This window comes from Dromaius novaehollandiae, chromosome 23, assembly GCF_036370855.1.
Source record: "Dromaius novaehollandiae isolate bDroNov1 chromosome 23, bDroNov1.hap1, whole genome shotgun sequence".
Taxonomy (NCBI): domain Eukaryota; kingdom Metazoa; phylum Chordata; class Aves; order Casuariiformes; family Dromaiidae; genus Dromaius; species Dromaius novaehollandiae.
In genome coordinates, this window is record NC_088120.1 from 7,392,350 (window position 1) to 7,408,391 (window position 16,042).

General features: G+C 49.2%; 1 protein-coding gene across 2 annotated transcripts in view; it reads right to left on the reverse strand.

The window, feature by feature from the left end:
* The window catches only part of ARID1A (AT-rich interaction domain 1A), a 63,349-nt gene that overhangs the window by 33,991 nt on the left and 13,316 nt on the right, over window positions 1–16,042 (reverse strand). For both annotated transcript variants that reach the window (XM_064525022.1, XM_064525021.1), the window contains exons 2-4: window positions 4,864–5,076; window positions 3,715–4,176; window positions 2,423–2,536 (exon numbers count right to left, since the gene is read on the reverse strand). In XM_064525022.1, the coding sequence (XP_064381092.1) occupies window positions 2,423–2,536; window positions 3,715–4,176; window positions 4,864–5,076 (789 nt within the window). The remainder of the gene's footprint in view (window positions 1–2,422; window positions 2,537–3,714; window positions 4,177–4,863; window positions 5,077–16,042) is intronic.

Here is a 16,042-nt window from a genome sequence, read left to right on the forward strand (position 1 = left end):
TTAATACTGAAGCACAACATTAAACGTGTAGCAGCCAAAGACTATCGTGACGGTTCTAGGTACACAAATATAACATTTCCTAAGTTAAGGGCCTAACAGCTGAAATTCTCTATTCCTACTAGAGCTGAACTATGTTTAATTAAAGATGATGCATGGTATGATTTGCCTGGATTCCAAGATACCCAGTGAGCTATCCCACAGTGCCTGCTGAGCCTTGGAAAAGAACTCAGAACTCAACAAAAAAAATTAAAAGCCCACAAACTAACTATGCTTCTGTAAATCATATATATGGCAAAACAGAGATCTAGGAATTCTCCCGAGTAGGCTAAAACTTTCTAAAACAGATAGAATGAGCAATATAAGGAGGATTAAAAGAAACCAGTAACACCCTTCCACGTAGTGCTTCTGCTTCTAAGCAGCCCCCATCCAAACTGGAGGGCTGATCACTGAAACAAGGGGGTGGCTGCCACAGGGCTCCTCTCTCTAAACCATTCCCCAGCATCACTGCCTGATGCACTTCCCACTTTACAACCAGAGGTGCTAATCCTGTCCTACCTACCTGGGGGACAAAGAAATCTGCAAGACTTACGACAATAAGGGTGAGTTTTTGTGCAGGAGGACGTCTCCTTTTTTTAGCTTTTGCTTACCTAGGAAGAGAAGGCCCAAGAGTACACCAGGCATGGGTAAGCTAAAGACTCACTGACTTCTTAAATGCAAATTATTTAGTGATAGAGTCAGAAAGTCAAGATGACTATAAACATCAGTTTAAAACACAAAACAAACCTTACAGCCAGCCAATTCCAAAAGCTGGACCAATTTCTTTGCGCCCTGGATTTCTCTCCAGAAAACCTCCCACGTGCCTGATCAGAAACTGGGGGACGGGTTAACATTTAAAACTCTTAAACATGATCAAATTCCCTCCTTTCTAGGTTCCTCCACTCTTCCAGGAGAGATGGGTATGTTTTCTTAAGCTATTTGGAAAAGGCAAACCTGAAAAGGGCCAAATGCATCTAACCACAAGGTATAAAATAAACTCCCACTTGGTGCTGAGACGGAGCCACTTCTGCTAAGCAGAGCAACTAATTCCTATAATCTGAGTCAGAGGGCGCTGATTGGTAGGACTCACGGAGGCAGTATCAACAATGCCACTAAACAGGACTTCCCACCGTTCGGAGCTGCAGCAATTTCTTCAATTACTTCAGTGGCTTCACTTTTCCTACATTCTTTGCCAGAAGATGGGTCACATGGAAGAACTTGTGGAGAGGCAGAGTGGAAAGAAACATGCTATTTAAAAGGATTTTCCCCCAGGCCTCAGAACAAATTAAATCTTTGTAATCAGGGTCCAAAAGGAGAAAAAAAAAAAAGAAAGAAAAAAAGAAACAACCCACAACTACTCCCATTAGGGAGTCAAAACTAGAATCGCTATGTATTTTGGGTGACAATCTGTACCCACAACCCAAAGGAATTATTTCAAGGGGCTCGCAACAGACCTGTTACCACTCCTGAAGGCAAAAATAACTCCGCGATATACACAGCTCACTCTCCTTTTACCAATCCAAGTGCTGCTTACAGAGAGATTTAGTTAGTGGCAAAAAAAAAAAAAAAAAAAAAAGACTCACTCACCTCCTACTAGGTACAAGTGACAATAACCAGCAGATTCAGAAATTCAGCAACTCAAACTGTTCTTCCAAGCCAGAGGCACAGACCAACTTGGGCAAACTAACCTAAACTTTTAATCCTTCTCCTCAATTTTCTTGATGAAGTTTTAACCTGAAGTTTAACTATTCTAGTCCAAAAACTGCTGGAACACTAGGTACTAATCTGATACCCAACCGTTCACTGTACATACAGCAAGCAGATTTAGAACACTAATGGAAAAAAAATTAATTCTCCATCTGCAGGGGAAGGAACTATCTGTGCCTGATCTTCCTCACTCCAGGTACTAATAAACTTGTCTTTTTCACCAGCCATTCAGCCCAATTGGACCAAAGCAGCTTAAACTGGCAGTATAAGGATCCACTGACACAGAAAGGCAACAGCTCTACCGGGCTGCTAACCACCAGAAAAACAGTGGGCTAAATGAACAATAAAATAAAATAAAAACGAGACACCTTCCCCTGAAGGTCAGGGCCTACTCGAGCAGCAATCAGGTACTTCAGACACTGCAAACAGAAAGCTCAAGAAACCTTTTATCTAGAACATGCAGACCAGAGTTTTTAGGGTTAAACTTTACTCTCGGATCCATTACTTTTGTAAATTACATTTAATCTCCAGTGGGAAGCCAGAAGCTAATGACTTAGTAAAAAGCACAGGCAGCCTCCATCATTCCCATCTCCATGCGGAATACTACCAGTGCTAATTTATCCTGCTGTGCTTCTGATTGCCCTCGCCCCGTTCACTTCTAGATCAGCTCGCCACTCACCGGCAGGCTAGAAGGTCTGGACTGAAGATTCAAGTTCATATCTTCTTGCCCTTTACTGGAAGCCAGTGAGGGAGCAGATGATGCCTGGGACCCAAATGAGTCTTGAGATAACTCCTGAAAAATCAAGCGACAGCAAAAACAACATACAAATGGCAATAAAATAAAGGCTCTGCCGAAACCGGTCTGGTATATTCTCACATTGTGGAAGAATTATGTACCCTTGGTGACATTTGCCCAAAACAGGAAATAAGACAGTAAAGAGTTCAAGTCAGCACGCCTACTGCTCTGCAGGAGGACAAATGCTGCCGGACTGCTATAGAGACCGTCAGGACTGGAAGTCTAAAACACGACAAAACAGTAATTCTCTGGCTTTCCCTTATTACAGAACCCGAAGAGCAGAGCCTGTCTTGGGAGACTGCCCACTTCGCTTCTTGGTCTTCTAACATCTTACAATAGCAGTGAAGTACTTCATTACACAAACAATGCAAGGCGATTAAAGGGAAAAATCTTCCAACTTTTGGGAAGCTACCTCTGATGCGATGCAATGTTTGCTGAAAGGCTTCTAGTTAGCTTTTTGTATAACTATTACTAAGGCTTGCTGAAAATAAATGCAATTTAAAAGAAAAAACTGCCTCATGATTGTATCTTTCATTCCACAGGCACACTACTTTATTTCTCCTCCCTAAAGCCAGGTTTTACATTTAAGAGCAAACTCTCCCGTCATCATCTCTGCGTCACTCTGCAAACTAACTGTCTCTTTTTGGCTCCTGTTCCATTTTTGCTGCCATCTGTAAACGTATGTGGAAAAACTCCACCCAAGCAGCAAGGAACTCGAGGAGCTTTCCCATGCTCGTTTCCTCTGGGCGATCAATACGCCTCCCGAAGTCTGGGGCTGAGACACAAAAGCACCAGGAAATAGGTTTTTCTGAAGACTCAGAAGTGCTCTGCTATTGTGCTAAACTGAGTAGCTCTGTAGACCACCTGGAGATATTCCACAGACCGCAGTTTGAAAACTGCTCCAGTATGAAATCCTTTAGCCTGGCATGGCCCATCAGCAGCATTTACGCGGCACTAGCCTTCAAACCTGCAGTATTAACGCAGCTCAGCCTGTTACCACCAAACAGCTCAGAGATACAGATCTAGACACACCAGAGAAGGCAGCACATTTATTATCGTGATCATTGCAGTCAGCATGTTGACGTGCAGTCCAATCTACTCAAACAGGCAAAGAAAAGGATTTGCCCAACTTTCTTAAAAACCACTTACGCAAGGAAACGAAGCAGACTGCCTACCTGAGGAGGGGGGAAGCGTTGCTGGGAGTACGCAGACTGCTGCTGCTGCGGCTGCGATGGAGGGTATGAAGATGACTGCTGAGACAGAGCCGAGGAAGCCGTCTGCGGAGTTTGCTGCTGCTGCTGGTAGGGCGACTGCGACTGCTGCTGGGAGTAGGGAGGCTGACTCTGTGGATGCTGCTGGGCTGTGGACTGCTGTTGAGGATACGGAGTCGGGGACTGCTGATGGGGCGGCTGGGACTGCTGCTGCGAATAGGCAGGCTGGGATGTCTGCAGCTGCGGAGGTTGAGACTGAGGCTGTTGCTGCTGCTGATAAGAAGGCTGAGAGTGAGGGGTCTGGGATGGAGGCTGCTGGGAGTACGCAGGCTGCTGCTGCTGGGGATGAGGGCTTTGCTGGTTGTAATACGGAGTCTGGCTTTGCTGCCCATATGCACTGGGGCCCTGCTGTCCGTAAGGAGGAATCTGCAGAAGAGGGTAGAATTGTACCAGTTGAAAAGGTATTTTACACACACAAAAAATGAGATTACGCTCAAGAAGAAACAATTTGGGGACCTGTGCAGAGCAGTTAACTGGGGAGGTACTGGAAATGCCACTAGATAAGGAAACCTCCCAGACAACAGCAGAAGTCACTTGTGTATGACATCTTCCTTGGCAGTAACAAACCACCGCTAAGTTCTTAGGGATCCCTATCTGACCATCCTTCAACAAAAGCAACATCAAAAGGAATGCAGGCTTGCTCCAAAAAAAAGGCAGCCTTTTCAGTCCTGCAAAAGTCCCGCAGGAGCCACTTGGATCAAGCAGTGAGCCAAGACTGACCTGGAAGTCACTCCTACTCTAAGGAACCTCTGTGACTTTAACAGAACATAGTAGAGAGTGGATCTTAGCCCACTAGATCTTTATTTTCCCTTGTTTCTGACTCATTGCTCTGCTGTTGCCTCTCTTGGAAGCAAGGATTTCACAGGTCCCTGTACATCACACCTAGATCCAGCTGTGGTGCAACACGTAGCCTAAAGAAATGCCCTTCCACCCAAATAACTGTTTCTGACCCAGTTGAAGGTGGTGCCTTCAGAACACACAGCATTTTGGTGCTCTTCTGCTTGCCCCTGCTGTAAATGGAGACGACAGAGGCAAGAAGCTTGGGTGCTCTACCTGCTGTGCATATGAGATGCTGCCCATTGTACTCTGCGTCCTGCTTTGCATTCCCATGGGATATCTCTGGGGAGTCTGCGGCCCATATGGCTGTCCTGGATAGCCATGTCCTTGCTGCGGCCCCGCCTGAGGTCCCTGCTGCTGTGTGTATGGGTTGTTTCCTCCATACGGCTGAGGCCTCATCTTCCCCATCTGATCCATTGGGCTTGAAGGCTGCAAAGCAAGTTGTGACACATGATGTACATCCAGCTGCATACAGGAACTGTTCGCAACTTCCAAACCACCCCAGAAGAAAACTTCACCAGGAGGTGCGGAGAATGAGAGCTAGTCTGCCTCTGTGAGCGCTGAAACCCACGTTATGTTCTGAAGTACAGCACCACTCCTGCTGCCCTTTCAAATCCACAGATACCGTGCAAAGAACAAACCCAGTGTGAAGAGGTCATTTGATGCTGACATCAGCCCTGTGGCCTGAGGCAGCAAATTAGAGGGAAGATCATTAAGAAAGCTACGTTATCAGTAGAAGTGACTTTTCTCCATAGCAGGGAGTAGTTTAATGTCCAGATATTCCACAACAAGGTAAGTTTAGGATGAAAATTTAAATATTCACAAGAAACTGCTTCTTGCGCGTACAACAAGGTCTCCCAAAACACTACGGGCAGTTAATTCACACTTACACATTTGAGTTAATCCATACTGATGTACTAACATTGGGCAGTCCTACCAATGTTCACACCAGTGCTCACGGTAAGACTGCAGTTCCATTTTGCCCACTTTTTGTGTGTGCTTTGTGTCTGCTGCCTTTTGTAGAACAAAGGTTTCTAAATCGAATTTCTTTGGATGCGTGAAAAAAAATTATTCATCCTTGAAAGTCAAGTCCCTGAGTTTTAGAGCAGACATCATGAGACAAGTGAACAAATGCAACTTTACTAAGACTTCCTAGCCTGCACTCCCTCTGCCTGGAGCCAAGACATAAGGACAGTCAATCAAATTTCCTGAAAATACTACAAACCTCAAAGCACAGTCTCTGAATGTGTCTCCTCTACCCAGGCGGTACTATTCCTGCACTAAAGCAAGGACTAAAGCAAGGACTGTCATCAGGCTGTTTTTAGCATAGTAACCTCTAAATGAATCCCAGGCCCAGTCTTTAACCTCCACCATTCAGACTAAGAACTGTTCACTCATCTCCTGACGACCTACCTAACACTAATTAGAAGTCTTCCACCAGATCACCATGACAATGGACTCCCTATTACACCATTCCTTCCTGCAACTAGCCCTAGGGTGGTATTTGCACAGATCCACCCTCTCTTGCTGCGATCAGGTGCTTGAGGAGTGGCACTGCAGGCCTGCACAAGCCAACATGGAGCAAAGCTGGAAACCCCAAAAATCCCAGAGACTGGAACACACCTGCAGAATCTGCCCTCCTAGGAGAGGGTTCATGCAGTATGCTGCACTTCAGAAAACCCTGCCCCAACAGCCAGCACGGCCTGGAGCCCCAACACGCAGCCCCTGCGACCATTTGTTTGACCAGCTGTCTGCTGCTCCTCGCCTGCCAGCACCGCGCTCCCGCCAAGCAGGAGCGAGCGGGGCCACAGCAGCGAGCTAGCAGTACGCGTATGGGGCAACAGGAGCTGGGGGCATGGAGGGGGTTTCAAATAGTGGAAATGGCAGGAGAAGCACCCCGATTTTTGGTGAACGGGGGGGCTACCCGCTTAGCCGAAATCAGGTTGTCTTGGACAAATTTGCACCACGACGGCACAAATCAAGTAAGAACCAGACCCGAGTGTCCTCCTCCACTTCAGTTCAGCCCTGGACAGCCCTGCAAACGGTATGTGCCATCTTGCAGAAGCCGTTCACAGACCACCACGCATGCTTTACCAACTTGATGCTCTCCATCAAGACAAACAGATTTAGAGATGTCCTGCCATGCTCATCTGTGCCTTTAGTGCACACCGATACTAACACAGTTTTGCAAAAGTTACAGTTCATGTTTTATGTTAAAGCTATCGTAGATGCTACTGCTGAAGAGTAACACGGATTTCGGCTGCCGTAACTCGGAGAAGGAAGCGTGGAAAAGCCCTAGCCCACGGTGCTCCCGAACAGCAAAACCCGCACCAACGTCACCCGCATCCGTGCGGGGCTTCGAGGGCCTCCGAAGGGGAGCTTCACTCAGGGGGATGGAAAAAAAGGTCTTCGACTGCTGTAGTCTGAATCCTCGGAGCTACAGCAACTACCTCCTGAATGGGAGCATCCATGTGGAGCTGTAATACACCCTAACGGATGCAAATTTGTTGACAATTGTCCAAGCAATTGTCCCTAATGCTTCCTGAGTGTTGCCTTGTGGGTATCACTCTAGATTACGAAATCTTTTTCCTCCCCACTTTATCTTCTTTGGTATGCAAAAACAGCACCACCAGGACCTTCGACCTCGCCCCTACTTCACACCCGCCCCTCTTTTCTCCTCCCCATCAAACGCAACTTTTGGTTACTGAGTAAACATTTCAGCATCTTTTCCGCTCGTTACTGGCTTTCCCCTGGCTGTTACCTCATCCTCGCAGCACGCTACGGGAGGGCAGCGTTCAAATGCATCCCTGTCTGAGGAGTATTTTTTCTTTTTCTTTTCTTTTTTTTTAAATACGCACACAGCACATGCTGCCTCCTCTGCACAGATTTGCTTGTCTGTGGTCACCCACAAAGCTAACCATATCTTCAGGAAGGAGAGAAACAAGGTGAAGATCCACTCTTGCCATGACTCCTACAGGAAGCTGTTAAAAAAAAACTCGAAGAAACATTTGGAACCGTTTATGCAGCCATGAAGGGAGAAAAAAAACCCAACGCAAACACAAAAAAGTGTATTTCCAGGACGTGACCACGTCGCCTCCTCGATGGCTCAGCGTAGGAGTACGCACGACACGCTTCCAAAACCCGCCGCTCTTCCACGAGGGCCCAGCGCCCAGAGGGTGCTAAAAACAAACGGGGAGAGCAGCACGCTCAACTGCAGCCTTTTAAACAAAAATCCATAAACAAAAGAAAACTCAGTGCCAATTATTTTCCATTAAAGGGACAATTTCGTATGCAAGTTCCTGACACTTTGCAAACCGACGGGCTAGCTCACGCTCCCTGGGGCCGCCGCAGACACCCGAAATACCGCAACACGCTGTCTTCCTTGGAAATCTCCCATTAAAACCACACATCTTTCGCTGGCTGGGCTTTAGCTGCCCTAGTCGGAGCAGCGTCGCCCTGGCTTAAAGAGCACGCCATCAGCAAGCCTGCTCCGACCTGCCATCTCAACCCTTTTAGGTAATTTAACTGCACATGCTTCAGGAAAAGAGCAGTCGAAGCTGAAATGCAGCGAAGTGCCGATCGATCGGAGCGCTCCCGTGAAGGCCTTGGGGGGAGCGGGGCCGGCGTCCGGCTCCTCCGTACGCCGACGGAACGCGAGACGGGAAAGCCAAGAGGAAGCGAAGCCTGTTGGCTTGCGCGAACACTTCAGGATAAATAAGGAAATACCAAACCCTGACTGCAAAAGGCTGGAGCTGCTTCTCCGGACTGATACATGGGAAATCCTTTCAATAGGAAACCGCAGGAGTAGATTACTGTGATTACACTTCAAAAGCCAAGGCCCTGCCACAGAGAGACATAATTGAGAGAAAGTGTTGCTCCTTGATCACTGAAGTCCAGACCCCCTGCTTACACCTCCTTGCATTCACACAAATTGCTTCTATTCTCCCTTCCCTCGCAGAATCTTTGCTGTTTTATAACACCGCTAAGTACCCAAACCTGGCAAAACATAGTTCTGCCACCGGCCTAACTTCCGAAACCAAAGGCGCTGGTACGGCGCGTAACGAAAGCGACCGGAGAAAACGCTGAGCTTTCAATAAAATTTAAGATATTCCTAGGCAGAGAACTTGTAACGTCAAGCCCGGAGCAAGCTTAAATTGCCCAACTCAAAGCAATGCTCCAAATCAATATGTGTAATGTAAAATATGTCAGACCTCTGAAACGAAACAGCACCGTGAAAAACAGCTATTCTTCAAAAATAACGCCAGCTTTCTGGCTGCGCGACCGGGCTGAGGCAGCCTCAAAACTGCAAAAATCGCCCCAAGCGGAGAAACAAACCAACCGGCAGCCGGGACTTGGGCTCCGCAAGCGAACGGGCACGGCTTCCCTAAAAGCCTAAGCAGACAAGAGGATTCCACATCCAATTTTTTCTAATTTTGTCTAGTCAAAGGAAAATTCACCTCTTCCAAGAGCAGCGCGGTTAGAGGGGAGACTTCCTTCCCGGCAGGAAAAGGAGCAAAGAGAAGAGGCAAATCCCACGTTGGGCGCGAGAGCCGAGGAGCCCAGCCCTCCGCGGCCGCAGAGCGCGGCGTCATTCCCACCCCCCCGATTTTCTTCTTACATATTTGTGTTTTATTGGGCCAGAAAAGGCAAAGGAAGAAAAGGAAGGGGAGCGCTTTACTGAAATCTCCAGTCTCAGATCAGCATCACTCAATTATTGGCAAACCTGGGTATTGGCCACGACCGGCTCCCTCGGCCTCCCAAGAAAATAAAGGCCAAAAAGAAGAAGAAGAAAAAAAAAAAACGGCACCGGGCTCTCACCTTGGATCTGAAATCTTTTCCCGAGCAGATTTGCTGTCCGTTTTTGGTGATAAAAAATAATAAAAAGCATTGCTGGCTGTTTAACCGAGAGAAGCCCTAATTGATTCCCACAGTAATTAACCTGCATTTTACCTCGGAGAGTGGTAGTTAAGGAAGTCGGCACTGCTATTTATAACTCATCTCAAATTGAGGGCAGACTGCCTAAAATCTAACACATCCCAGCTGTACTCCTGTTTGAACTGGGGCCAAGGGAATTTTTTAAAGCAATCTTGGCACCGAATGAATGACACCAACAGTATGAGAGCGCGTGCGGTTGTGTTGTGGTGACGTAGCCGCGGAGGTGGGATGGGGAGGGGGGGCAGCGCGCCGTAATCCCTCTCGGAGCGCCGCCGCCGCGCGCAGGCCCCGGCCCGGAGCCGCCCACCGGGAGCCCAGCGCAGGAAACGGCTTTTCCTGCGCAACGCCTTGAAGCGAGAAGCACATGGCTAATCTGCATAAAAGCAAAGCCGCGCCGGGCCCTGCCAGGAAGGTTAGCGCTCGTAATCGCTGGCCACGAAGCCGGCTGCCTGCGAGGACTTGGACCGGCGCCTGATAACCCAGAAAGAGCCGGGAACAGATGGGCGAGGACCCCGGCAGCAACAGCACCGGCGCACGTGACGTGCCACATGGCCCCGCCGGCGCAAACGGCTGTCTGGCGGCCGCGCGCCGCTGCAAACGGCCCGGGCCGGCCCGGCCAAGCCCCAGAGGCAGCCGGGGGACGGGGGCGGCCGAAGGCTGGAGGCCGCCGAGGGGACGGGAGCGCTAAGCCCCGCGAGCTCCCGGGGCAGCTCCGCTCGCTTCCCGGGACGGGGGTCACAGTGCAACGAAGAAAGTAGGTTTTGGTACGACGTCGTTCTCATTCCTCCCGTCTCCAGCTCCACATTTCCCAAGCACAAAGGCTCTGCGGCTAGTTATAAAGCAGACTGTCATGTTGGCCAAAAGCGTGAAGTCGGCGATGGACGATACTGGGGAAGGGGAGTCGTTCTCCCTAAGAACCTGCCAGCCGGCATCGTGGTTGTATCGGATTCAACTATTCAAAGAAGGCAAGAGGATAAAACCGCCTGTGCTCCCAACAGCTTTCCCTGGTGCTTGTATCAAACTCCACAAGCGGCACACGCAGAAGTGGGAACCCAGCAACAGCAGCAGCAGCAGCCAACGCGCCGGCAACACCTGCAGCAGCTCCCGGGAGCGAGCGGGACTCCAAACCAGCGGCTTTACCTGCCCGTTTCCCACCACCTTTCCACCCCCTTGAGACATAGCAACCATCCCACGGAAGGGATGGGAGAACCACCGGCAAAAATCGAGGATCAGTCAGGAAAAATGTTTTGTCTTGATCACAAGCAGCCAAGTACCAACAGAGCAGTAAAGCTGTTTCCAAAACGCAACCCGAACCCAAGCGGAGAGGCTGTGCAGGAGAACCACGTCCTCCAGACCGGCCGAGCGCCCCGGCTGCGGCGAGGCATCGAACACGGGACCTGCTCCCGAGGGTCCCCGCACCAACGCTATCACCAGGCATCCACACAACCCCGGGGATGAGGCATTTAACCCCCCACCCCGATCCCCTCCACCCAAGCTAAACCTCGGTAATATTTTAAAGGGTGCTATCAGAGCTAAGCTATCTGAAGCACCAAGGCAACAGCACGCGTCGACGAGACGGACGTGAAATTTCCCCACACTCACCAGTGCCAAAGCCCGTTAGAGGCAACGGCGTCCGCGCGGACGGCACGGAAGGAAAAGGCGCTCGCTGAAGGAGAGGGATCACCCTCGGCCGGCACGAGCCACCACTGCCCGACCACCACCGAGCAGGCCGTGGCGATTCGCACTGACCAAAACTGCCAGAAGCCGGCAGTTATATGACGTCACCTAACCATGGCGACGCGGTGACGTCATAGCGCAGAACAGAGGAGCCCGGGAGACCGGAGCTGGAGGAGCCGGCGGCAACGCGAGGCGCTCCAGCAGCTCCAGCTCACCCCCGTGCCCTGCGCTCGCACTCTGGGCACTTTCCTGCCTAGCCGCAACTCCCGAAACCCCACACGCGCCGCTCACATTCCCCCGTAACTCGTCTAAAGAGTCCAAGCTGAGAAACGAGCACAAGCGAGCAGCAGTGAGCACACACAGGTCGTCTGCCAGCCGGGAGCACTTTCATGCCATCTATTTAAGATGTCACCGGCTGTGCCGGGGTCAGGATCCCAGCCTGAACTCGCTACCTTTTATAGCCTTCTGAAGGGCCAGCGTACCGGGTCAGGCTTCATCGCCTCTCTTCTTACGGCCGTCCGTTTTTAAAAAGAGATGGAAGAGGCTGAGGTGAACTTAAAGTTAAGATAAAAAGAAAAAAATCCTCCCGTAATAGCTGAAGATGCCCCCAAAAGACAAAGACTCAGAAAACCCCGTTAGAAGTAATCACCACGCTAACGTGGATCAAGCGTCCCGTTGGGATAGTTAAAACCGTAGTTGTGTTTTATTCAGATCATCGCAGACGCGTGCACTTCCCCTTTTTTGCTTCCCCTCCCCTTTTTAAACTTGAGAAATCCGCCAACCGCCTGCAGTCCCGCAGCCACGCCAGGGCAACATGCAAAACCGGCGGGGGTGCTGCCCGGCCCCCGGCGCGCGCTTTCCTTGACCACCCTCCGGGGACGCACCCAGCGCTCTGGGAAACGGGCAGTCCCGGGCGGACCGGGGTCGGCATCTCCGAGAGGCTGCACTAAACTCCTGGAGGCACCGGACCAGCGACAGCAACCAAGCACACACTCTGCATCGACTGTAGACTGTACTTTTGGAACATAGTTCGGGGTTGGTTTCAGGGTGACAAACACTCATCCTTTAGAAATTTGAGGGACAAAGCCAATTTTAGGTGAGCTACAGAAAAGTAAAACTGACCCCCTCTCCATGTGTAATATAATTTAGATTGGAACACGTAACCACGCAATGAAAAGCTTCTCTCATTATCAATGATGTATGCAGATTAAATTATTGGTTACCGGTGTCTGAAGAGCTGAGCTCTGCTTAACAGTTTCAGTTCTGCAACTACAGGGAGCTCAGTTTTTCTTCTGATTTTTTCAGCAGGCCAGAGTTTGACTGAACATACTTTCTATTCCTCTAACGATCTGCTAACACACAGACCTCAGAATAGGCTAACGAAGTCAACTTTATACACGCAGGGAAAAAAGGGGCATTTTCTAAATGACTTCATTCACCTGCTTCTAACCAAGAGTTACCTGGAGCTCCTGCAGATTCACAAATCAGCCCTGTTCAATGTTGCACCTTTCTTTGATAAACATTTATTGCATTGGCTGCTTTTGGGAGATTTCCTGTAAATCCATGATACTAAGTTTTCCAGTGAAAAAAGATGAGTAAGTTTTCTCCAAATACCTACCATGTTGAACTGCCTCTTCCTGGTTAAACATAATACAGTAATTACCCTATTAACATTTCTCAGCAAGAGGCCAGTCCATACATCTCAGAGGACTTTCCTGAGCACCACTCTTACTAACACTCTTCAAATTGATTAAAACTGACCAGAGTTTTGCTTACAGGATATATCATTATAGAACACTTTGTTCCTAGAAGGAGTAAACCAGGAGAAGATGAGCCGGTGGAGCAAAACCAGAGCTTCAGCGCAAACCTTTCTCAGAAATAACCCAACGGGGTACAGTGTTCGTACCCAAATACGATGGCTCTTGGATTCTTTCTGTCTTGGAAAGGGGGAGGAGGGAGGGAGAGGGGGTGCCAAGAAAGCCTCCGTTTTAACGAAGTGCATTCGTTGATCTCATCTTTCCATCCAACTGGGCTTTAAGCCCTCCTTAACAAATCCAACAAGTCGTACTTACCAAGGCTCTAGATTTCAGGCCCTTTTTTCAGTCATTCTCCTTGATGTACAGCCATGCCGCTTATCACACCACATTATTTAGGTATCTCTCAGGACCCTTGCTGCATTATTTCAACAGCTATCATAGCTAAAGATGACAAACAACTGGTTTTCTGCAATCTTCAGAACCTCCTTGAGGGCAGACGCATGCTTACATTAACAGGGCATTTTTCTACATTTCTGAAAAGCTGCTCTACAAGAGGACCTGACGTCAGGTTTACACTGTAAATACTGAGGTGGGCTGCACTGGGTGACGGGGGATCTCTGCCCTATTTTTATGGAAAGTTAGCACTTGTGAAGATGCCAGGCACACCGGCCCAACCCTGCCCACAGCCGGATTCGCACAACTGGTGTCTACCACGCTGCCCACGAGACACACAGGCAATGCACCGCCGGCTTCCTCGGGGACTCCTTTCCTGGGTGCAAACTCAGGATACGGTGTCAAGCACACCTCCTGTAGAAACACCGAACCAGCAACCCCCTATCACCTGCAAATGAGGCAACAGAGCGACCAGAGGTTTCTTTTCACTCTTCCTACAACTGGTTTTGCCAGCACGACACTGATGACATGACTAAGCATCCACCTGGTTTCAAAATAAGGGGATGTAAAGCCTTTGCAGGGGCTCTGAACTGCAGAGAAGGGAACAAACCAAAGACTGAGCAGCATCTCCCCAGGCTACGGTTCATCCTCGCACTGCAGGAGTCTGCAGGACAAGCGGCATCCGAGTCCGACAACCGGCCCAGGCCAGGTGATGTGGCTGGGCAGTAGGTTGCCTTTGCTCTCCCTCGTCAGCAAAGATGTCTTTTCTTCCTCAGCAAAGAGGCACTGAAGTGGACGCAGGAGCTGACAGCTTATTTTGACATGGGACAAGGTTCTGACAAACGCTATTTGCTGAATTAGTGGCAGTCTCAATTAATGCAGGGTTATGATTCTTCTGCAACAGGTGGAAACTAGTGAAATTTTTGGACATTTCAGAGGGAGTTGGAGTCAGGTTACATAGTCTGCTCTTTAGAGGGGCAGTGTGATCTCCAGTGCATCCAATAATTTCAACTTACATTTACCCAAGAAAAAATAATTTCCTTTTGCCCACAGTTAGGTAACTAGCTATCCCCTCACTCTCAAACCTCAACTCATTTTAGAAGCACACTGTTCAGACAATTTAGCCCAAAATTTCCAAAGGGCCAATGCTGACACCTTCCAAAGTCATCTTCTAAGCAACCCTGCATCATCCAAAAAACAGCATCTCAGCTCCATGGGAGATGATCCCAAAGAAAACGCGACAGTTGTAATGAGATGGTGTTCCTTTTGTGATGGAAAGAAACTTCCTTCCTGAATATTAAATCAGGCTTCAGGTTTAGCCAACATCCTACATCTGCTCTAATGAACTGGAAGCAAGTCAACGAAAAGGCAGTTCAGCGTCTGATTACAGCATTTTCGTTCCAGGCCTCCTTACACACTGGAAGGAGCAAGCGTGCTCATGTTGTACCACAGAAATGGGACCTGGCCAAGAGCAGGCTGTAAAAAAGGCAAGAGGAGGAAGGGCTCGGATGGAAGAGCAGAATTATTCTAAGTGTCACCACTATTTAAGTGATCTAATTTCAATCACTCAGAGTCCAGCTGCTCCAGATCGCTAGTAAGACGCAAAATACTCCCACTAAGCGCTACAGAAAACCTGCAAGAGCTCCGGAAACCCGGTAAACCCATTCAGACAAATGCAACCTGCGGCGACCTCCGGTAACCACTATCCAGCTAATTCTCCAAAAGCCCCGTTTCCTCTCCAACAAGCAATATAGATCTCAAAGATGGATGTCTTGTGATACCAAACACTGCTGACATTTAATTTGTCCTCCAAAACTTTAGGCCTGAAGGGAGACCCAAGACAAGAGGGCTCACTTTCCACAGCAAAGTTGGTTTCATCAATTCATTAAAAGCCCTATGTGCACAAAAATCCCAGTGCACATTCAAAACTCAGGTAAGGCACCTTCAGCCCCTCCTCCTAACTTTCTAAAGACAATTTCGCATCATGGGCCTGGATGGCAAACCAGTTATACGTTCTCCGAGCTCCAGAGCTTTGGGACAGAAAATGAGTTCATGCATTTCAACTTCTCCCACTCCAAAGCAACAGAAGAGGAAAGCTGCAAGCGGTTCAGAAGGAAGTCATGGGTCAGGCTGCCTGTCACGCAACTTCTAGGGGAGGGGAAGGAGCAGATACAGTTAAATTGCAGAACTAAGGAGATCCAGATTCTGACTGTACTCCATTAGACAGCTTTTGTCATTTTAACCTCTGCCTCGCTTTTCACCCATAAAACAGCAATAAATACGCATTACAGGTTTCTACCCACCAGGGTCTGTCCAGAAAGCACAATCTGTATTTGAACATTTCATAATTTTGCATTTTTCTTCTTCCACCCGGGTAAAGGGCGGCTGAACAGACTCACTGGGCAAGCGCGTTCCCGTCGCCGCTTCCCATGCCGAGCTGGGAAGGGTGGATCCCAGGGGCCTCTCAGGATCACTCCAGGGCTCCAAAACACCCCAGTCCTTCAGCGCTCCTAACCCTCCTGCAGCAGACAGCACGAGGATGGAGGAGGCCGCTGCCACGCTCCTCGGTGCGAGGGGCAGGGCTCTCGGAGGCCACCTCAGCGCGGCACGCACAGCTCCATCTTGTCCAGAGC